The 23,938-nt window shown below is 44.3% G+C and overlaps 1 protein-coding gene across 1 annotated transcript in view; it reads right to left on the reverse strand.

Annotated features, from left to right (window-relative positions):
• Nucleotides 1-23,938, reverse strand: part of B4GALNT2 (beta-1,4-N-acetyl-galactosaminyltransferase 2 (SID blood group)) — a 63,425-nt gene that overhangs the window by 13,033 nt on the left and 26,454 nt on the right. The window contains exons 4-7 of the mRNA XM_069543202.1: nucleotides 7,282-7,388; nucleotides 6,098-6,135; nucleotides 1,688-1,868; nucleotides 617-703 (exon numbers count right to left, since the gene is read on the reverse strand). Coding sequence (XP_069399303.1) covers nucleotides 617-703; nucleotides 1,688-1,868; nucleotides 6,098-6,135; nucleotides 7,282-7,388 — 413 coding nt within the window. The remainder of the gene's footprint in view (nucleotides 1-616; nucleotides 704-1,687; nucleotides 1,869-6,097; nucleotides 6,136-7,281; nucleotides 7,389-23,938) is intronic.

The following is a 23,938-nucleotide window of genomic DNA, read 5'->3' on the forward strand; positions in this document are numbered from 1 at the left end:
TGGGTTTTGTGTAACATTTAGAAAAATCTTATAATCCAAAGTTATTTTTAAATTCCTTTTTTTTTTTTTCTAGCTATTGTGTAGTTGCTAACTCTTTGGGACCCCATGAACTATAGCCTGCAAGGCTCCTCTGTCCATGGGATTTCCCAGACAAGAATACCGGAGTGGGTTGCCATTTCCTTCTCCAGGGAATCTGCACAACCCAGAGATCAAACCAGGGTCTCCCGCTTGGCAGGTGATTCTGAGCCACCAGGGGAGCCCTTTTTTTGAATACTTATAAAAAATTAGGATTTTCTCTATTGGGAATTTATCTTGATGTGAGCTGTGAGATATATTCAACTTGACATTCTCCATATAGCTACACAGTTATCCCACATGATTTCTTGAATAATCCATCTTTCCCCCACTTTAATTTGAAAAATTACCTTTATCATATGGTAAAATTTCAACTTGTCTATTTCTAGATTTCTAATTTGATGCTTTGATATATCTATTCCTCCTCCAGTACCACTCTGTTTTTATAATTATTCTCCCACTCTGTCTCAGAGAGGATCCCTTCGGAATTTCATCAGTAGTCTATAGGACCCACTACGGAGCCCCAGGAACAAGGCCTTACCTGGTCCAGGGTCATATAACTTAGGCATAACAGGAAAGCGGATGGTCACTGGAAACTTGGCCACTGAGGAGTTGGACTCCAGACTCACTGGAGGGAGAAATAAGGTCAGAGTTGTGTACTGTGTGTGGGTCACTCCCTATGCTGCCCAGGAAGCCAGCGAGATGGGGGAATGAGAGATTGGTGGGAGGAGATTGAGGACAGCGTAGAGACTATGGCATTTGAGCTTCTGAAATCACTGTGTGTCCCTGGGGCAACCCACTGACTGCCTCTGAAACTCATATTTCTTCCCCGTGCAGCTCTGTAGGGTGAAGTGGGCTTGGAATCAGAGGGGTGGGTTAAGTTTGACTTTGTTATTTATTATCTGAAATACCTTGCGTAAATCATTTATCTCCTTCACCATCTACAAAACCAGGAAAACTCTACCTGCCTCATTTGACCTCTCAGGGTCATTCTGTGATAAGAAACATTTGAACAACTGAAGATGGAGGGAACTCTCTCCCTAGTCTGTGTTCCTGGGAAATCTGTCCCACAGTTCATTCTGTGTGTGTGTGGGTGTCCTGAGAATGCATCCTGTGGAGCTGCTCAAAATGGGAAACAGTGCCTTTAATTCATCCAGAAAGAAACTGGGGCTGCACTTAGTATCAGCTATTATTCTCCCAGGAATTCTGGGGCTGGGATGGGAGGAGGAAGACAAAGCTTCTGCCCTCCCCACTGCAGATTTCCTCACGCCCCACTTTCCGGTTAGTGCCCAGGACAAGACGCTGGGGCACAGACTGCACCCTCTCTACTGCAGCTGAAATCTTCAGCTCTGCTCGCTGCCGAGAATGAGGAACAGAGCTGGGCACACAGCAAGAACGATCTGCCTTCATGGAGAGACGAGCGGGCGTTTGCCTGTCCTGTGGGGTCAATGGCAATGGGCGGATATTACTGGATACAGTAATTGGAAAGTTCAGTGTTTAGAGTTAGAAATAGAAGCCAGGGAGGCAGGCTTCTGGGAGGAGGAAGACTTTGAGAGCTGGTGGTGTTTTTCTGGGTCCCTAAGCATTTTGTCATCCAAGGAGAGGCTCTCACCCACATCCACCCTGGGGTGCTGGTACTCTGTGCTGGTGTATGTCACGTGCTGGAGGATGAAATTCAAAACCGTCCGGCTACTGGTCAAAATGGTCAGCTCCTTCTGGCCTCTGCCCTGCACCACAGTGTCTGGGGTGTCAGCGAGGGTGTTCAGTGTCCCCAGAGAAGCTTTCAGGATGACCTAGGGTGGACGAGACGCCAAGACTAAATGCAAAGAATAGCACATACCCAGGATGGCCAGCAGGGGGCAGAGCACATAAGGATGAGAGGATAGATAGTGCCCCTGAAATTTAGGGTCTGTCTCTGCAGGAGTTACTGCCTCAGCTTCAGTAAGGAAGAATCTAGACCTAAGACTTGGTGTGTTCAAGGGACACTTCTGAAACATTCTTAACTCTTGCCGTGCAGGATACCATGTTTTTTTTTTTTAACTAGTTTATTTTTATTGTAATTAAGTATTTTTGCCTGCGCTGGGTCTTTGTTGCTGGGCGTGGGCTTTCTCCAGGTACAGCAAGTGGGGGCTACTCTTCGACGCTGTGGGTGGGCTTCTCACTGCAGTGGCTTCTCTTGTTGTGGAGCACGGGCTCAGTGGTGCACAGGGCTTAGCTGCCCCGAGGCATGTGGGGTCTTCCCAGACCAGGATCAAACCAGTGTCCCCTGTATTGCAAGGCAGATTCTTAACTACTGAGCCACCAGGGAAGCCTCAGGATACCATCCTTAAAGATTTCTTCCTACCCTTGCTGGCAGCTCCTTGAATTCCGCTTGCTAATTCCTCCTCATCCATCAGACCTCCAAAGAGAGTTTTTCAGGGCTTGGTTCTGAGTCCTTTTCCCTTCTTTATCTTTTCCCTTCTTAACTTTTCTCATTTCAGTTGGGCTATTCCAAATTCTAAAAGATGATGCTGTGAAAGTGCTGCACTCAATATGCCAGCAAATTTGGAAAACTCAGCAGTGGCCACAGGACTGGAAAAGGCCAGTTTTCATTCCAATCCCAAAGAAAGGCAATGCCAAAGAATGCTCAAACTACTGCACAGTTGCACTAATCTCACACACTGGTAAAGTAATGCTCAAAATTCTCCAAGCCAGGCTTCAATAGTATGTGAACTGTGAACTTCCAGATGTTCAAGCTGGTTTTAGAAAAGGCAGAGGAACCAGAAATCAAATTGCCAACATCCACTGGACCATTGAAAAAGCAAGAGAGTTCCAGAAAAACATCTATTTCTGCTTTATTGACAATGCCAAAGCCTTTGACTGTGTGGATCACAATAAACTGTGGAAAATTCTGAAAGAGATGGGACTATCAGACCATCTGACCTGCCTCTTGAGAAACCTGTTTGCAGCTCAGGAAACAACAGTTAGAATTAGACATGGAACAACAGACTGGTTCCAAATAGGAAAAGGAGTACGTCAAGGCTGTATATTGTCACCCTGCTTATTTAACTTATATGCAGAGTACATCATGAGAAACGCTGGACTGGAAGAAGCACAAGCTTCAGTCAAGATTGCCGAGAGAAATATCAATAACCTCAGATATGCAGCTGACACCACCCTTATGGCAGAAAGTGAAGAGGAACTAAAGAGCCTCTTGATGAAAGTGAAAGAGAAGAGTGAAAAAGTTGGCTTAAGGCTCAACATTCAGAAAACGAAGATCATGACACCTGGTCTCATCACTTCATGGGAAATAGATGGGGAAACAGTGAAAACAATGGCTTACTTTTTTGGTGGGGGCTCCAAAATCACTGCAGATGGTGACCACAGCCATGAAATTAAAAAACGCTTACTCCTTGGAAGAAAAGTTATGACCAACCTAGACAGCATATTAAAAAGCAGAGACATCACTTTGCCAACAAAGGTCCATCTAGTCAAGGCTATGGTTTTTCCAGTAGTCATGTATGGATGTAAGAGTTGGACTAGAAAGAAAGCTGAGTGCCAAAGAATTGATGCTTTTGAACTGTGGTATTGGAGAAGACTCTTGAGAGTCCCTTGGACTGCAAGGAGATCCAACGAGTCCATCCTAAAGGAGATCAGTCCTGGATATTCATTGGAAGGGCTGATGTTGAAGCTGAAACTCCAATACTTTGGGCACCTGATGTGAAGAACTGACATTCGAAAAGACCCTGATACCAGAAAAGATTGAGGGCAAGAGGAAAAGGGGATGACAGAGGATGAGATGGTTGGATGGCATCACTAACTCAGTGGACATGAGTTTGAGTAAACTCTGGGAGTTGGTGATGGACAGGGAGGCCTGGGTGCTGCAGTCCATGGGGTCGCAGAGAGTTGGACACGACTGAGCGACTGAACTGAACTGAACTGAACCTTTCTCACTAGAGGCGTTGGCTTTAATACCATTCATATGCTGATGCTTTGAAGATGCACACCTTTAGCTCCTATCTCTCTGAGATCCAGCTGCCTGGCTGATTGCTCTGCTAGGAAGTTTCATGATCTTCAAAACTTGAACTAATGGTTGTTTTCAATAAACCTGTTTTCCACCCCATCCATGGTTTTCCCTACCTTGTGAATAGCACCTTTACCCACTCAGCTGTTCAAGTCCCCAACAGAAGTCACTCCTGTCCTGCTGTTTCCCTGACACCTGCAGTTTCCCTGACACCTGAAATCTATGAGTGAGTCCTGTCGGGTCCACTTTCAACATGTAGCTAAAATCCATTTGCTTCTCTTCATCCCCACTGCTATTCTCTTCCTTTGCCTCCTTGTTTTCTGCAACAGCCAGTTATCTTTAGGAAAAGTAACCTAGATAACTTATATGCAGAGTACATTATGTGAAATGCCAAGCTGGATGAAGCTCAAGCTGGTATCAAGATTGCCAGGAGAAATATCAACACCCTCTGATATGCAGATGACACCACCCTAATGGCAGAAAGTGAAGAGGAATTAAAGAGCCTCTTGATGAAAGTGAAAGAGGAGAGTGAAAAACCTGGCTTAAAACTCAACATTCAAAAGATGAAGATCATGGCATCCCATCCCATCCCTTCATGGCAAATAAAAGGGGAAATAATGGAAACAGTGACAGATTTTATTTTCTTGTGCTCCAAAATCACTGCAGATGGTTACTGCAGCCATTAAATTAAAAGACGCTTGCTCCTTGGAAGAAAAGTTATGACAGACCTAGACAGCATATGAAAAGGCAGAGACATCACTTTACCTACAAAGGTCTGTATTTTCAAAGTTATTGTTTTTCCATAGTCATGTACGGATGTGAGAGTTGGACTGTAAAGAATGCTGAATGCTGAAGAATTGATGCTTTTGAGCCGTGGTGTTGGAGAAGACTCTTGAGAGTCCCTTGGACTGCAAGGAGATCCAACCAGTCCATCCTAAAGGAAATCAGTCCTGAATATTCATTGGAAGGACTGATGCTGAAGATGACGCTCCAATACTTTGGCCACCTGATGCGAAGAGCCAAGTCATTGGAAAAGACCCTGATGCTGGGAAAGATTGAAGGCAGGAGGAGAAGGGGACGACAGAGGAAGAGATGGTTGGATTGCATCATCGACTCAATAGACATGAATTCGAGCAAACTCTGGGAGATAGTGAAGAACAGGGAAGCCTGGCGTGCTGCCATCCACGGGGTCACAAAGAGTGGGACATGACTGAGCCACTGCTCAACAGCAACCTGGATAATGTCATTCGTGCTGAAAATGCTTTAGTCAATCAACAGATACTCTGAGACCCAAACTACAGGTGCTGGGAAAAGAGCAGACTGACTTCTTGCCTTCAAAAAGCTCACGTTCTAGTGGGGAAGAGTGGCAATGAGCACATCATGACACATATAAAGTGCTCCAGGTATGATAAGAGCCATGAAGAAAATGACACAGTAGAAAGGGAAGAAGGTGGGGGAGGGAGGAGGGAGGTGAGGGTACTTGGGAGCGAGGTGGGCAGAGGTGTCCTCTGGAGAACAGAGCAGCTCCATCACCGCCCATTCCGGCCTCTGCCTGGGAAAACTAAAACTACACTTCCCAGACTCCTTTTCAGTTAGGGTTCTGGAAGCAATTTGCGTCCCACCCCTCAGACATACTTGCAGAGACCTTAATTTGGAGCTATGTTAAGCAGCGAAAGAAGGACAGGCCACAGAGCATCCACCTTGCTGGTGCTGACCCAAACAGAGGCAACACAGCCCAGCTGTGGCAGCAGCTTCCCTTTGGGCTGAAGCCAGCAGGAGCCTTGGTGGTCCCTTCTTTGGAAGTCCTCCCTGGAACTTCAACCACCCCATGGCTGGAAAACTCATGACTTCTATAGGCACCCTTCCCCCACTCCCCACCACGGACTCATGTCTTATACTTAATCAGGATAGAGGTTCTGTCAAAATCTGAGACCAGCCACCACTGGGGGAAGAAAGCATAGGTAGTGAGCTGAGGACAGGATGCCAAGAGCTAAAGGAAGCTGGGAAGGGGACTCTTGCCTTATAGACGGGAGCGTCTGGTCCTTCAAACTGGAGACCTGGAGGACACAATGAAAAGGACAATCAACACCATTTGAGAGGATGCCCTCACCTCCTGTCCGACTCCTACATGTCCCTCCAGAGTCATCTCAAGTGTCACCTACCCAGAGTGTTTGCTGGCCACCACCCTTCCCAGGACTCCATTAGATGGTGTCCCATGGTCCTCCTCAAACTCTGGTGGTGCTAAAGCCTCTGCTGCCCACCATCAGTTTTGGATGGGTGCTGTGAATTAATCCAATCCCTTCCAGATATCTCTGATACTGAAGGGAAGAAAGCGATAGATGAATAATGAATCATCCATATATGAGTTTCCCTAAAGAGTCAAATTCAGAGAGACAGAAAATAGAACGGTGGTTGCCAGGGGCTGAGGGGGAAAAGGGAGTTAATGTTAAATGGATACAGAGTTTCAGTTGGGAAGGTGAAACATTCTAGAGATTGAGGCTGGTTGGAGAACAATGTAAATATACTTAATGCCACAGAACTGGACACTTAAAAATGGGTAAAATGGTAAATTTTATGTTATGCGTATTTACCCACAATAAAAGAAAAAGAACTATACAAAATGGCAAATCCTTTTTAAGTGACTATTCAGACACACTAGCAATTTATCCCAAATGGTTTTCACTTTAGCATCTACCTCTGTTCTTATGACTAATTCAAGTTCTAATTCAAACATATCCTCCCTATGCGCTCTTAGATAACTTACTAAACTCATCTGTGAAGTTGGCAAAATAATATTTGCCTCACAGAGAAGTGATGCTGAGCTAACTAGAAGAGCGTGTAAAAACCACTCGTGGAGGGGAGTTTTAACTGGCATAGACATCCTTTTCCTACGCACTCCGTGGAGACGGGCTCATGCTTTGATGCTGGAGGACACCAAGCAGTCCATTACGCCCTAAGGTTCCTCAAGGCACCTAGGTTTCTGTCCTCTTCTATGTTATCTCAGATCCCCATGGAGGCCACAGCTACTAAGGGTGATTCCCGGTGATGGAAAGAGTGAGACCAAGATTAAATGAAATCATGTCAAGCTTGGTGCATTGTGCTGGATACACGGCATGGATGACTGTTGCCTTCTGCTCCCACCTTTTGCTTGAGAAGGAAGAAGAAGAAAGTTGTTTCAGTCTGCCGAATGGAGAGGCACCTACCTGGGATGGGAATTGTGTGCAGGGGCATCACTTCCACCCCGTGGATGGGGTACCCAAAGGGGAGGTTGGCCTGAGCCAGCAGGGGTGGTGGGCGAGGCAGCCCTTCTCTGTAGGGAAACAAAACCATTAGCAGCTGCCTTGACACCTGTCCCTGGTTAGTTCTTAAAGTGATGTCTGTACCCAGAGCTTTGTGCTGCCAATGGGGAGGAATCATTCATAGATGCTCCCAATCTGCCCTCCATTCTCTCGCCTCCTTTATTCCTGCTCCTCTCTCCAACCTCTAACTCCACAAAGAATTGAAGCAGATTAAAACAAAGCTCCTTCAAAATCAAAACCACAACTAGCAGGACTTTCCTGGAGGTAAAGAATCTGCCTGTCAGTGCAGGGGACTCGGATTTAACACCTGGTCCACGTGCCACAGGGCAACGAAGCCCATGTGCCCCAACTACTGATTTCACACTCCCTAGAGCCCATGCCACCACAATAAGAACCCCACACACCGCATGTAGAGAGTAGCCCCGCACACCGCAACTAGAGAAAACCCCATGTAGAAATGAAGAACCAACACAGCCAAAGCAAAACAAAACAAAGAAAGGTGAAAGGGAATTCCTTGGTGGTCCACTGGTTAGCGCTCTCAAACTGCCAATGGTCCAGGTTCAACCCCTAGTTGGGGAAATAAATTCCACACGCCACCAAGAATGGCATAATAATAATATGAGCACTCAGCATTTGCAGCTATTACTGAGGTATCATCACCGATGCAATGAACACGAACTTGGGCAAACTTCAGGAGATAGTGAGGGACAGGGAGGCCTGGTGTGCTGCAGTCTATGGGGTCGCAAAGAGTTGGACACGACTATGTGACTGAACAACAAAAATTCCTGAGGCAGCAGGCATCCCAGGCAGTATCAGTGGCACCACCAGGCTCCTTTCCCGGGAACTACACACAGCATCTCTGCATCAAGCTGCTGCAGCTTTGGCATCTGTGGTTTATCTCAATTTATTTCGTGCATTCCATTAGCAAGATGTGTCCAGAGGTAGTTGTTTCTTTGCTTTACACCATTTCATTTTATGAAAAATTTCATAGAAACTGTCTACATTTAGATAGCAAGGGAAACTTGTATATGTATAGAAGGATATTGTTGTTGTTTAGCCCGTAAGTCATGTCTGACTCTTTTGTGACTTCGTGGACTGTAGCCCACCAGGCTCCTCTCTCCATGGGATTCTCCAGGCAAGAATACTGGAGTGGGCTGCCATTTCCTTCTCCAGGGGATCTTCCCAACCCAACGATCCAACCCAGATCTCCTACATTGCAGGCTGATTCTTTACCGTCTGAGCCACCAGGGAAGACTCCTGAGAAGCCAGGGCAGCCCATAGAGAATGGTACCTTTGGTATAAAAGAAATATTCTCAACCACAGATGAGATTAAGAAAGGAGGGGAGAATTAGGAGTAGATAGAAAGAAAACTAAACAAATGAAAGAATGAGACTGTTAATTCCAGGCAAACCGAAACATTACATACAAAAGGAAATGTAAGAAAGGAAATGCAATTATAGTACAACAACCTCAGATAAGCAGATGATACCACTCTAATGGCAGAAAGTAAGAGAAACTGCATAGTCTCCTGATGAAGGTGAAAGATCAGAAGAGTGAAAAAGCTGGCTTAAAGCTTAACATTCAATCCCTTGAAGGAGGGCATGGCAACTCACTCCAGTATTCTTGCCTAGAGAATCCCCATGGACAGAGGAGCTGGGTGGGCTCCAGTCCATGGGGTCACAAAGAGTCAGACATGACTGAGTGACTAAGCATGCGTGCACACACACACACACACTTTTTCCTGTAGTCACATACAGATGTGAGAGTTTGACCATAAAGAAGGCTGAGCGCTGAAGAATTGATTCTTTCAAACTGGTGCCAGAGAAGACTGTTGAGAATCTCTTAAACTTCAAGGATGAAATCAGACCAGTCCATCCTAAAGGAAATCAACCCTGAATATTCACTGCAAGGACTGATGCTGAAGCTCCAATACTTTGGTCATCTGATGTGAGGAGCTGACTCACTGGAAAAGACCTTGATGCTTGGTAAGATTGAAGGCAGGAGGAGAAGGGGACGGCAGAGGATGAGATGGTTAGACAGCATCACCGACTCGACGGACACAAATCTAAGCAAACTCTAGGAGATAGTGAAGGATAGGAGAGCATTCCATGGGGTCACAAAGAGTCTGATGTGACTTAGGACTGAACAGCAAACAGCAACAACATGTGGCTTAACTGGGAGTCCTGGTCATTCAGTCATAAAATGGAAATATTAAATGTTGAATTAACCAAAAATTATGTGGAGTGTGAGAATGTACAAGAGGAGAAATCAAGAACTGAAGGGGGCTCTATGTTCATCTACTATAACAAGTAAAATGGATAATGTCTAATGTTGAGAAATTTGGAGTTAACGGTATAAGCTTTTTACTTAGAAATATGGTGGTAATTCCAGAGGAAACAGCTCAAAATGTTAGATGAGAATAGTGGCCTCTGAGGAGTAGGGCTGGGAAGTAGGGAGCGGGGTTGGGCCTTTTAGTATCATTTGCCTTGAAACAGTATACACATATTATTTGACTTTTAAAAAATGCTTTTTAATTAAAAAAAAAAAAGGAAAAGAAAAGGAGACTCCATACTAGCAGTAAAAGCTAGCAGAGTGTGAAAAAAATTGGGGAACCCCCTTTTGTTCTCACTTTGTCAAACCACATACTATGACCCTAATTTCATCAAAGACTGCACAGAGGGGAATATTACTGGCAATTATTTGACCACATCCTGAAATGTCTTGGTTTTTTAAAAAAACAGAACAAGGTCTTAGCTGATGGTCCAGTGGCTAAGACTCCTCATTCCCAATGCAGGCGAGGGGTCTGGGTTTGATCCCTGGTCAGGGAATGCTGCAACTAAAAAAAAAAAGAATCCCACATGTGGCAACTAAGACTCCACGCAGCCAAATAAATAAATATATTTAGAATAAAATAAAAATAAAGCAGAACAAGAACTTAAGTTGGGTTCTCCAGGAAGCAGACGCCGAGCAGCTTTTGAGGACATAGTGTTATTGGGTGACAATTCTAAGAAGCATGGGTAGAGGCAGGGTGAGGGGAGGAAGCCAACAAGGGTGAGTTATGAGCTGATGGGGCTGTTGCGGGCAGTTGGATTCAGTCCTGAACAGAACCCGTCTCAGAGTTCTCCTAACCACGAATGAGACAGCTGGGGTATTTCTCCACTAACTCCCACCCACCATCAACTGAGGGCCACCCCCAGATCTGTTCATTCCCAACTGTTGCCCGTTTTTGGCCCGCCCCAAGGAGGCCAGCACGCTTCCACAGCAGAGCCGGTCTCAGTGGGAGGGTGCAGGTGTGTGAGGTAAAGAAATGTCGGTGTGGAAGGGAAGGTCCATGAGGGCAGAGTGGATGTGCAGGGGATACAGGGGAGTGCTGACACTCTCTGCCTCAGGACTGAAAGGAGCAGAACCTGCCTTTTCTTTGTCCAGGGCTGGTTTCTCAAGAAGGGGCTGGGACGCCCTGTACTGTGTGTCCTCCAAGAGGGAAAAGGGGAGAGAATTGAGGGGGCAGAGGAAGCTGAGTGAGAGGCACCATCCACGTTAAACACCCTCCGTCTAAGGCCCAGGACGGGAACACCCTTCCCTTGTATGGTCTGAGGGAACACACAAGACAGGATTACTGCGTGCTTTTTCCCACTCTGCTGCTCTTTCGAGCTCCTTTCTTCATTGTGGCCTGGTGTGTGTTTCATGAAGGGAAGACAGGACCATCAGCAGACAGGGGTCTTCTGTTGCTCTTGTTTTCAGTCACTCAGTTGTGTCTGACTCTTTGCAGCCCCATGGACTGCAGCAGGCCAGGCTTCCCTGTGCTCCATCATTTCCCAGAGCTTGCTCAAACTCATGTCCACCAAGTCGGTGATGCCATCCAACCATCCCACCCTCTGTCATGCCCTTCTCCTCCTGCCTTCAATCTCTCCCAGCATCAAGGTCTTTTCCAATTAGTCAGCTCTTCTCATCAGGTGGCCAAAGTATTGGAGCTTCAGCTTCAGCATCAGTCCTTCCAATGAATATTCAGGACTGATTTCCTTTAGGATGGATTGGTTGGATCTCCTTGCAGTCCAAGGGACTCTCAAGAGTCTTCTCCAATACCACAGTTCAAAAGCATCAATTCTTCAGCATTCAGCATTCTTTACAGTCCGACTCTCACATCCATACATGACTGCTGGAAAAACCATAGCTTTGACTAAACAGACCTTTGTTGGCAAAGTGATGTCTCTGCTTTTTAATATGCTGTCTAGGTTGGTCAAAACTTTTCTTCCAAGGAACAAGCATCTTTTAATTTAATGGCTGCAGTCACTATCTGCAGTGATTTTGGAGTCCAAGAAAAGAAAGTCTGTCACTGTTTCCATTGTTTCCCCATCTATTTGCCATTAAGTGATGGGACCAGATGCCATGATCTTAGTTTTTTCAATGTTAAGTTTTAAAGCAACTTTTTCTCTCTTTTCTTTCACCTTCATCAAGAGGCTCTTTAATTCCTCCTGGCTTTCTGCCATTAGGGTAGTGTCATATGCCTATCTGAGGTTATTGGTATTTCTCTCAGCAATCTTGATTTCGGCTTGTGCTTCATTTTGCATGATGTACTCTGTCTATAAGTTAAATAAGCAGGGTGATAATATACAGCCTTGACATACTCCTTTCCCAATTTGGAACCAGTCTGTTGTTCCATGTCCGGTTCTAATTGTTGCTTCTTGGCTTGCATACAAGTTTCTTGGGAAGCAGGCAAGGTGGTCTGGTATTTCCATCTCTTTCAGAATTTTCCACAGTTTATTGTGATCCACACAGTCAAAGGCTTTAGTATTCTCAATGAAGCAGAAGTGGATGTTTTTCTGGAATTCTCTTGCTTTTTCTATGATCCAAGAGATGTTGGCAATTTGACGTCTGGTTCTCCTGCTTTTTCTAAATTCAATTTGTTCACATACTGTTGAAGCCTAGCTTGAAGAATTTTGAGCATTACTTTGCTAGCATGTGAAATGAGTGCAGTTGTGTGTTAATTTAAACATTCTTTGACATTGCCCTTCTTTGAGACTAGAATGAAAACTGACATTTTCCAGCCTTGTGGCCACTGCTGAGTTTTCCAAATTTGCTGGCATACTGAGTGCAGCACTTTCACAGCATCGTCTTCCAGGATTTGAAATAGCTCAACTGGAATTCCATCACCTCCACTAGGTTTGTTTGTAGTGATGCTTCCTAAGGCCCACTTGACTTTACACTCCCAAGATGTCTGGCTCTAGGTGAGCGATCACACCATTGTGGTTATCTGGGTCATTAAGATCTTTTTCGTATAGTCCCTCTGTGTGTTCTTGCCACCTCTTCTTAATATCTTCTGCTTCTGTTAGGTCCATACCCATTTCTGTCTTTTATTGTGCCCATCTTTGCATGAAATGTTCCCTTGGTATCTCTAATTTTCTTGAAGAGATCTCTAGTCTTTTCCCGTTCTATTGTTTTCCTCTATTTCTTTGCATTGTTCACTTGAGAAGGCTTTCCTATCTCTCCTTGCTATTCTTTAGAACTGTGCATTCAGATGGGTGTATCTTTTCTCTTCTCCTTTGCCTTTCACTTTTCATCTTTTCTTAGCTATTTGTAAGGCCTCTTCAGACAACCACTTTGCCTTTTTGCATTTCTTTTTTCTTGGAGATGGTTTTGATCACTGCCTCCTGTACAGTGTTGTGAAACTCCATCCATAGTTCTTCAGGCATCCTGTCAGATCTAATCCCTTGAATCTGTCACTTCCACTGCATAATTGTAAGGGATTTGATTTAGGTCATATCTGAACGGCCTAGTGGTTTTCCCTACTTTCTTCTATTGAAGTCTGAATTTTGCAATAAGGAGTTCATGATCTGAGCTACATCTTCAACTCTGTTAGCCTTTGCCCTGGTTCATTTTGTACTCCAAAGCCAAACCTGTCTGTTACTCTAGATATCTGTTGACTTTGCCTGTTATCCAGGTATCCTACTTTCAAATTCCAGTCCCCTATGATGAAAAGGACATTTTTTGGGGGTGTTAACTCTAGAAGGTCTTGTAGGTTTTCACAGAACTGTTTAACTTCAGCTTCTTCAGCATTAATGGTTGGGGCATAGACTTGGATTGCTGTGATATTGAATGGTTTGCCTTGGAAACAAACAGAGATCATTCTGTCATTTTTGAGATGGCAACCAAGTACTACATTTCTCTTTTGTTGACTATGAGGGCTACTCCATTTCTTCTAAGGGATTCTTCCCCATGGTAGTAGATATAATGGTCATCTGAATTAAATTCGCCCATTCCTGTCCATTTTAGTTCACTGCATTGCTAAAATGTCGATGTTCACTCTTGCTATCTCCTGTTTGACCACATCCAGTTTACCTTGATTCATGGACATAATATTCCAGGTTCCTATGCAATATTGTTCTTTATAGCATTGGACTTTACTTTCACCAGTAGTTACATCCACAACTGGGACTGTTTCTGCTTTGGCTCAGCCTCTTCATTCCTTCTGGAGCTATTTCTCTGCTCTTTTCCAGTAGCACATTGGACACCTACCAACCTGGGGGGTTCATCTTCCAGTGTCGTATCTTTTTGCCTTTTCATACTGTTCATGGGGTTCTCAAGGCACAAATGCTAAAATGGCTTACCTTTCCCGTCTCCAGTGGACCACATTTTGTCAGAACTCTCCACCATGACCCATCCATTTTGGGTGACCCTGCACGGCGTGGCTCATAGTTTCACTGAGTCAGACAAGGCTGTGATCCGTGTGATCAGTTTGGTTAGTTTTCTGTTTGGTTAGTCTTCTGGTGAGATAGCCAAATTTCTAGGTTGAATACCTGCTAGTTACCCCTTGATAGTGTCAGCTTTGCCTGAGGACTTTCTTCTGTCACGGCCACGAGGCAAGTACAGCAGTTCCAGGCATAAATTCCAACAACAACACCCAGAGTAAGAATGTTTATTTATCCTTTCAATCCAAGGTGGGGAAGATCCCTTGGAGGAGGAAATGGCAACCTGCTCCAGGCCTGGAGAACTTCATGAACAGAGGAGCCTGGTTGGCTACAGTCCACAGGGTCCCCCAAAAAACCAGCTGCCAATGCAGGGGGACACATTTTCCATCCCTGATCTGGGAATTTCCCACATGCCTTGGAGCAACTAAGCCCCTGTGCCGCAACTACTGAGGCCACGTGCCTAGAGCCTGCACTTCACAAGAGAAACCACCACAATGAGAAGCCTGTGCATTGCAACTAGAGCGCATATGCCCCACCTTCCACAACCAGAGAAAGCCCACATGCAGCCACAAAGACCCAGCACAGCCAAAATTAATAAAAATTTTTTAATTAAAAAAAATCACAACCAATGAAAAAGAAAAAAACGATTAGGTCATATCAGTCAAGCCAGTTTTTTTTTGAAATACCAAAGTCACATCGAATTTCCTGGTAGCCAGGGTACAAAGTAATTGACAATCAACGTGCTGGATTTATTATCAAAATGACAAAGCAGACCAACTGAATGGGGTCAAACTTCCTGGCACTGAACTAAAAAATAAAATATGTCACAAACTTTATCTCAGAGTTGATGATGTCTAAATATGTTCAGAGCAAACACAGTGACAATTTTCAGATGGTTTTGTTGTCAAGGACATAACACAACCTTCAGTCAAGGATATAGGACAGCCCAACGATATTGACTATTTGAGGGACTAAGGTAATACAGTTGAAATGGAGGCTTCAGGGATCCGCTTAAACATGGAAATCATCGAGATTATCTGGAAGAAAGATTAGACTACTTAAGTATTTACGAGAACATGCAAAAGCCAGAATTTAAAAGATGAAAGAGACAGAAATAGGTAATTAACAGAAGAAGAAATACAAATGGCCAGTAAATATATGGAACACATTCAGCTTTAATATTAGTCACGGAAATGAAACTTTAAGAAAACAACAAGGCAGGCTCCCCTGGTGGCGCAGTAGATAAGAATCTGCCGACCAACACAGGGGACAGAAGGTCCATCCCCGGTCCGGGAAGATTTCACATGCTGCAGGGCAACTGAACCTGTGAGCTGCAACTGCTGAACCTGTCTGAACCTGTACGTCACAACTACACAGCAACACCCGGGCAGTGCAACAAAGAGTAGCCCGCACTAGCCATAACTAGAGAAAGCCCCACACAAAGCAACAAAGTCCCAGCACAGCCCTAAATAAATGAATAATTTTTAAAAAAAGAGGACTTCCCTGATGGTCCAGTGGTTAAGAATCTGCAGAGGATATGGGTTCAATCCCTAGTCAGGGAACTAAGAACCCATGCCATGGGGTAACTAAACTCGAAAGCAGCAACTACTGAGCAGGCACATTATGGAGATGGTGAGTCAAATGAATAAATAAAAACCAGTACCTTTTCCTTGAAGTTTTAAAATTTGATAATAACGAGTGTTGATTAGGTAGAAGGTATATATATAAACCGGAGAAGGCAATGGCACCCTACTCCAGTACTCTTGCCTGGAAAATCCCATGGAAGGAGGAGCCTGGAAGGCTGCAGTCCATGGGGTCGCTGAGGGTCGGACACGACCGAGTGACTTCACTTTCATACATTGGAGAAGGAAATGGCAACCCACTCCAGTGTTCTTGCCTTGAGAATCCCAGGGACGGGGAGCCTGGTGGGCTGCCGTATATGGGGTCGCACAGAGTCGGACACGACTGAAGCAACTTAGCAGCAGTAGCAGCAGCAGCATATATATAAACAGGGCTTCACAGGTGGCGCTAGTGGTAAAGAACCCGCCAAACAATGCATGAGACTTAAGAGACGTGGGTTCCATCCCTGAGCTGGGAAGATCCCCTGAAGGAGGGCATGGCAACCCACTCCAGTATTCTTGCCTAGAGAATCCCATGGACAGAGGTGTCTAGCGGGCTACAGTCCATAGGATCGCAAAGAGTCAGACACGACTGAAGCGATTTAGCCAGCAAGCATGTATATAAACAAGGCACTACATTTACCAACTCTTCATGAAAGTGTCAATTAATATAGGTCCTCTTGAGGGCAATCTGGCCATATTTACTAAAAGCAGAAATAAGCATATCCTGTGGTTGAGCAATTCAGATGCTATAGGTAGCGGGAGAAACCTGCAGTTGTCAACAGCAGGACATGCATAAAAGGAGGTTTGTTTCAGCACTGTCTGAAATGAACATCCTTATACACATCTTAATTAATGAAGGAAAGAATGTAAGTACAATGTAATGTCATAAATTATGAAATTGTATTCATGAAAATTTTATAAAAATTGGAGTCTCTTTCAATAGGGCAATGGCTTAATAAAATTCAATGCATTCATACTCATAGCTGTATAGCAATTAAAAAGAACAAACTAGATGTACAGATAACGCTTAAAAATATATCAGACTCTCCTGGTGCTTCTTACTTCCTCTTTTGTGAAGCAGCAACAGGAGACTCAGAGCTGACCCACAAAAATCCCAAGGAAGGAGTCAAAGCTGAGAACTGGCAATCATGTGGTTTGAAGGAGGCGGGCCGTTTGAGACGAAGAGGCACACACCACTCAGCAAACCAGTGGAAGTTTCTGTGACTGGCAGGGTTTGTCCACAAGGCAGATCAGATTCTGATTTGATGGGCAGCCAATCAATGAGAAAGACGCACACAGCTGGATACAGAGGCTGGAGATACCACTGAAGCGTCCCAGTAGCAGACAGGGGCTGTCCACTAGAAAGGAAACCTGCTGCTTTGTTCCTCCAGACCAAGGAGCCATTGTAGAAATCAGAGAAACTGCAATTTGGTTCTACCACCTCCTGATCACTACAGTACTGTTTTCTTTATTCTTTCATTTTCCCCTTCCCCATTCCTGGTGTGTGTGCACATGCACACTTACTTATTTGTTTGCTTGTTTGTTTATTGTTGACATGAGGGGATTGTGGCATCTTAGTTCCCTTACCAGAGATGGCACCTAGGCCACTTTAGTGGAAGTAAGAAGCCCTAACTACTGGACCACCCAAGGAATTCCCCCGTGTTGACTTTTTAAAAACTAAATAGCCAATAGCATGTTTTGATCAACATCAAATGGAGATGGGATGGGGGAATACTGGTTATGAGAAAATATCCCTTTCTCCATTAGCAGCAGGCCCACTCAGCTCTTGTCTTTATATTCAGTAAGTTATTTTGCTTTCGAAGCTTAACACAACAAGATAGAAGTCGTTGCATACTTTGACCTATTGGAGAATTTTATTTTTAAATTTTCATTGATTTGGCTGCGTCGGGTCTCAGTGGTGTCATGCAGGATCTTTGTTGTGGCACGTGGACACGGACTCGCTAGTTGTGGTGCACGGGCTCAGTAATTGCGGCAAGCGAGCTTAGCTTCTCTGCAGCATGTAGGATCTTAGTTCCCTGACCAGGGATTAAACTCATGTCCCCTGCATTGCAAGGTAGATTCTTAACTGCTGGACTACCAGGGAAGTCCTCTATTGGAGAATTTTAATGTTTTCATTTATCATCGTAAAATCAAGGATAATTTTATGATTCTTTTATACATAGCTGTTACAGGTAGAGCAATCTGTATTTAAGGAAGGATGAATCACTAGAAAAGAAATGAATCTTGGATAGTCTTCCACAAAGTCAAATATCTTGTTGTTTGTTTTTATTTATTTATGGTTGTGCTGGGTCTTTGCTGCATTATGGCGCCTGGGCTTAGTTGCCCCGTGGCATGTGGAATCTACCTAGACCAGGGATCGAATGCATGCCCCCTGCATTGGCAGACAGCTTTTTAACCACTGGACCATCCGGGAAGTCCAGAAATCTTATCATTTAAATAAACTTCCTGTTTAAAATGGAAAAAAAAATCATTAAAGGAAAAAGCAAATTTCAGAGTGATTTGTTCTTATGGTACTAATTACATTAAAAATATACAACTGAGCCCTAGAGCTGCAACTGATGAAGTCTGGGCACCTAGAGCCTGTGCTCTGCAACAGAGAAGCCACTGCAGTGAGAAGCCTGCCCACTGCAGCCAAGAGTAGCCCCCACTCACTGCTGCTAGCAAACCTGGAAGACTCGGCAGTGGCCACAGGGCTGGCAAAGGTCAGTCTTCATTCCAATCCCAAAGGCAATGCCAAAGAAAGTTCAAACTACAGCACAGTTGCACTCATCTCACACATGAGCTGAGTAATGCTCACAATTCTCCAAGCCAGGCTTCAATAGTACATGAATGGAGAACTACCAGATGTTCAAGCTGGAGTTAGAAAAGGCAGAGGAACCAGAGATTAAATTGCCAACATCTGTTGGATCATAGAAAAAGCAAGGGAGTTCCATAAAAACATCTACTTCTGCTTTATTGACTATGCCAAAGCCTTTGACTGTGTGGATCACAACAAACTGGAAAATTCTTTAAGAGATGGGAATATTAGACCACCTTACCTGCCTCCTGAGAAATCTGTATGCAGGTCAAGCAGCAATAGCTAGAACCAGACATGGAATGAACTGGTTCCAAATTGGAAAAGGAATACGTCAAGGATGTATATTGTCACCCTGCTTATTTAACTTCTATGCAGAGTACATCATGAGAAACATTGGGCCGGAAGCACAAGCCGGAATCAAGATTGCTGGGAGAAATATCAATAACCTCAGATACACAGATGATACCACCCTTATGGCAGAAAGTGAAGAACTAAAGAGCCTTTTGATGAAAGTAAAAGAGGAGAGTGAAAAAGTTGTCTTACAACTCTACATTCAAGAAACGAAGATCATGGCATGTGGTCCCATCATTTCATGGCAAATAGATGGGGAAACAATGGAAACAGTGACAGACTTTCTTTTCTTGGGCTCCAAAATCACTGCAGATAGTGACTGCAGCCATTAAATTAAAAGATGCTTGCTTCTTGGAAGAAAAGTTATGACTAACCTGCTGCTGCTAAGTCACTTCAGTCTAGTCCGACTCTGTGCGACGCCACAGATGGCAGCCCACCAGGCTCCCCTGTCCCTGGGATTCTCCAGGCAAGAACACTGGAGTGGGTTGCCATTTCCTTCTCCAATGCATGCAAGTGAAAAGTGAAAGTGAAGTCACTCAGTCGTGTCCGACTCCTAGCTAGACAGCATATTAAAAAGCAGAGACATTACTTTGCCGACAAAGGTCCTTCTAGTCAAAGCTATGGTTTTTCCAGCAGTCATGTATGCACGTTAAGAGTTGGACCATAAAGAAAGCTGAGCACTGAAAAATTGATGCTTTTGAACTGTGGTGTTGGAGAAGACTCTTGAGAGTCCCTTGAATTGCAAGGAGATCCAACCAATCCATCCTAAAGGAAATCAGTCCTGAATATTCATTGGAAGGACTGATGCTGAAGCTGAAACTCCAATACTTTGGCTACCTGATGCGAAGAACTGACTCATTGGAAAAGACCTTAATGCTGGGAAAGGTTGAAGGCAGGAGGAGAAGGGGATGACAGAGGATGAGATAGTTGGATGGCATCACCAATTCAATGGACCTGAGTCTGAGTAAGCTCTGGGAGCTGGTGATGGACAGGGAAGCCTGGCATGCTGCAGTCCATGTGGTTGCAGAGTCAGACAGGACTGTGCAACTGAACTGAAACGAACTGAACTGCAACTAGAGAAAGCCTGCACAAAGCAACAAAGATCCAGTGCAACTAAAAATAAATAAATATATATATATATGGAGGCAAGAATATACAATGGAGTAAAGACAATCTCTTTAACAAGTGGTGCTGGGAAAACTGGTCAACCACTTGTAAAAGAATGAAACTAGATCACTTTCTAACACCGCACACAAAAATAAACTCAAAATGGATTAAAGATCTAAATGTAAGACCAGAAACGATAAAACTCCTAGAGAAGAACATAGGCAAAACACTCTCCGACATAAATCACAGCAGGATCCTCTATGATCCACCTCCCAGAATTCTGGAAATAAAAGCAAAAATAAACAAATGGGATCTAATTAAAATTAAAAGCTTCTGCACAACAAAGGAAAATATAAGCAAGGTGAAAAGACAGCCTTCTGAATGGGAGAAAATAATAGCAAATGAAGCAACTGACAAACAACTAATCTCAAAAATATACAAGTAACTTATGCAGCTCAATTCCAGAAAAATAAACGACCCAATCAAAAAATGGGCCAAAGAACTAAATAGACATTTCTCCAAAGAAGACATAAGAATGGCTAACAAACACATGAAAAGATGCTCAACATCACTCATTATTAGAGAAATGCAAATCAAAACCACAATGAGGTACCACTTCACACCAGTCAGAATGTCTGCGATCCAAAAATCTGCAAGCAATAAATGCTGGAGAGGGTGTGGAGAAAAGGGAACCCTCCTACACTGTTGGTGGGAATGCAAACTAGTACAGCCACTATGGAGAACAGTGTGGAGATTCCTTAAAAAATTGCAAATAGAACTACCTTATGACCCAGCAATCCCACTTCTGGGCATACACACCAAGGAAACCAGAATGGAAAGAGATACATGTACCCCAATGTTTATCGCAGCACTGTTTATAATAGCCAGGACATGGAAACAACCTAGATGTCTATCAGCAGATGAATGGATAAGAAAGCTGTGGTACATATACACAATGGAGTATTACTCAGCCGTTAAAAAGAATTCATTTGAATCAGTTCTGATGAGATGGATGAAACTGGAGCCGATTATACAGAGTGAAGTAAGCCAGAAAGAAAAACACCAATACAGTATACTAACACATATATATGGAATTTAGGAAGATGGCAATGACGACCCTGTATGCAAGATAGGAAAAAAGACACAGATGTGTATAACGGACTTTTGGACTCAGAGGGAGAGGGAGAGGGTGGGATAATTTGGGAGAATGGCATTCTAACATGTATACTATCATGTAAGAATTGAATCGCCAGTCTATGTCTGACGCAGGATACAGCATGCTTGGGGCTGGTGCATGGGGATGACCCAGAGAGATGTTATGGGGAGGGAGGTGGGAGGGGGGTTCATGTTTGGGAACGCATGTAAGAATTAAAGATTTTAAAATTTAAAAAATAAAAAACTAATATATATATATATATATATATATATATATATATATATATACACACACACAAAACCTGTAGCCTACCAGGCTCCTCTGTCCATGGGATTTTCCAGGCAAGAGTACTGGAGTGGATTGCCATTTCCTTCTCCAGGGGATCTTCCCGACCCAGGGATCGAACCCGGGTCTCCTGCATTGTAGACAGACAGAGTTGGTCTGAGCCACCAGGGAAGTCACAAAACCCCAGTAGTATATATTTATATATGTATACACACACATAAATGTGTGATTATGTGTGCTTATCTGTGTAACGATATAAAAATTATATGGAATAACATCTTTTCTATTACCCAGCTCCCCCACAGCACCCCCAGAAAAATCTCTACGTGCTGTTACCAAAGAGCTGTAGAGTCCCCTATTTCCGTCGGTGTGCTGGGACAGAAAGTCTTTGGGGAACCTGACCTTGGGCAGACAAGTTTGTACTTGCTGCATTGAGAGAGACAGGTTTCTAGCCTGAAGATGACAAAAGAAACTCAGAGGAAGAGAGTGTGTGAAACAGAGAATGTGAAAGCAATGTTTGCTGACTGATGTGTTTTGCTACGAACAGGGCTAGGAGGATCTGGGTAGGCCCTTAGAGTGTCTTTGTCCAGGCTCCTAGCCTGAGAGTCGGCTGGTCCCACTCAGCTGATATCTACTGGAATGCAGTACCCAAGTTCTGATAGCTTGGCTTACGCCCGTATTGATACACTAAAAACCTGGGGCTGAGTCCTATCCATCCCACAAGCTCCAGACGTGCCTCATTCCAGCAAGAAGCCACTGGACTGTCAGCAGTGTGGAAAGGAACAGTGAGACAGCAAGTGCCTCTGCCAGTAGTTTATCCAGAGTGTAATTACAACTGAGGCTGGGGGGGTGGGAATCCCTCAGACTGGAGGGGGAAACGAGCCCTTGAAGGACTTGGGCGAGGAGAAGGACACTGTTAGCCTCAGGCAGGATCTTTCTTTCTGAGGGGATTGAATAGCAGGAAACTCTTCCCAGAGTTGGGCCTCTTGGATACCCCTAAATTGGTAGCCAGCATACCGGCCACTGAATACGAGTGCCTCAGTGACTTGGCCCAGTCCACTGTCCATCAGGAAGCTTGGAAACTGTGTGTGAAAAGGGCTTGTGAGGCAAAATCACCTGCCTACCACAAAGGGACACCGAGCCATTGATATTCATGTGTAACAGTGGTGTGGGAGAGCCGGCCTGTACCCATACAGTGCAGTCAACTGTTGAATTTTCAGGAATTTTGCAAGCCAGCTTTTAAATGCAGTCATTAACAAAAATTAAATTATGGGAACACAGCTGAAAAGCAGTCAAAACTCACCACTTCCTAATTATTTTACTACATCTTCCTATTATCTCTGCTCTGCAGGTTATTTTCATCTATCGTATCTAAATGGTGGAGATATTTTATAACCGGAATCCAGTGATATCTTGTCCATAGCTTGAAATCAGCCACAGTGTGACTGTTGAACCACAGAAATTAGCAAACGCTACAAGCTACTATCAAAAGCCCACTGTTACACACCATCACTGTTCACCCTTCTCCCTTCAACATATATAAACATGTCTCCACACACATACAATCACAGAAACACTCCCTCCTCCTTTAAACACAAATGTAACACACTGTACAAACCGTCTGCATCTTGCTTTTTTGACTAAAGAAATGAAGGGAGCTCTTTCCCCTTTCTCATTTAATGCCTGAAGCTTCATCCTCCAAAGTGCTTTTCTTCCCTCAAGGAGTGAGCCACACCCAAAGCTTGGTCTAGAGTCACACATCACCACTTGCCTCTTATTCATTTCTTCCTTGACTTGCCCAGCCTTGTGCTAAACCCAGGACAAAGATATCAGTAAAGTCCCTTTCTGGGAAGGGTGAGAACCCAGAGCCAAAGTCCAATAACTAGGACACAATGTTATCGGTTCAGTAAAAGAGGGCAGGCCAGCTTGAATGTCACCTTCTTCCTGAATGTTCTTTTTTTAATTCTCAGACCTCCCTCCTAAACCCTACCACATCCCTCCCTTTGACTGCTATTATCATTGAGCTGGGGATGGAACTCTTGAGTTCCATGCAATTTGCTGAAAACGCTCCCCAGGCCACAGACTGCGCATGTGCACTCAATGCTGTGTTCTTTGCACCCAGATAATGGTGGTGCAGGGAGGCTGAAACTCAGAGAGTAGCCACTTGACCCCAGGGGAGGACACACTCTATAATCCTCTATAATCCTATAACTTCAGTGACAGATGTTAAAGCAGAGACATTACTTTGCTGACTAAGGTCCGTCTAGTCAAGACTATGGTTTTCCCAGTAGTCGTGTATGGATGTGAGAGTTGGACTGTGAAGAAGGCTGAGCACTGAAGAACTGATGCTTTTGAACTGTGGTGTTGGAGAAGACTCTTGAGAGTCCCTTGGACTGCAAGGAGATCCAACCAGTCCATTCTGAAGATCAGCCCTGGGATTTCTTTGGAAGGAATGATGCTGAAGCTGAAACTCCAGTACTTTGGCCACCTCATGCGAAGAGTTGACTCATTGGAAAAGACTCTGATGCTGGGAGGG

This window comes from Ovis canadensis, chromosome 11 (assembly GCF_042477335.2).
Source record: "Ovis canadensis isolate MfBH-ARS-UI-01 breed Bighorn chromosome 11, ARS-UI_OviCan_v2, whole genome shotgun sequence".
Lineage (NCBI taxonomy): Eukaryota > Metazoa > Chordata > Mammalia > Artiodactyla > Bovidae > Ovis > Ovis canadensis.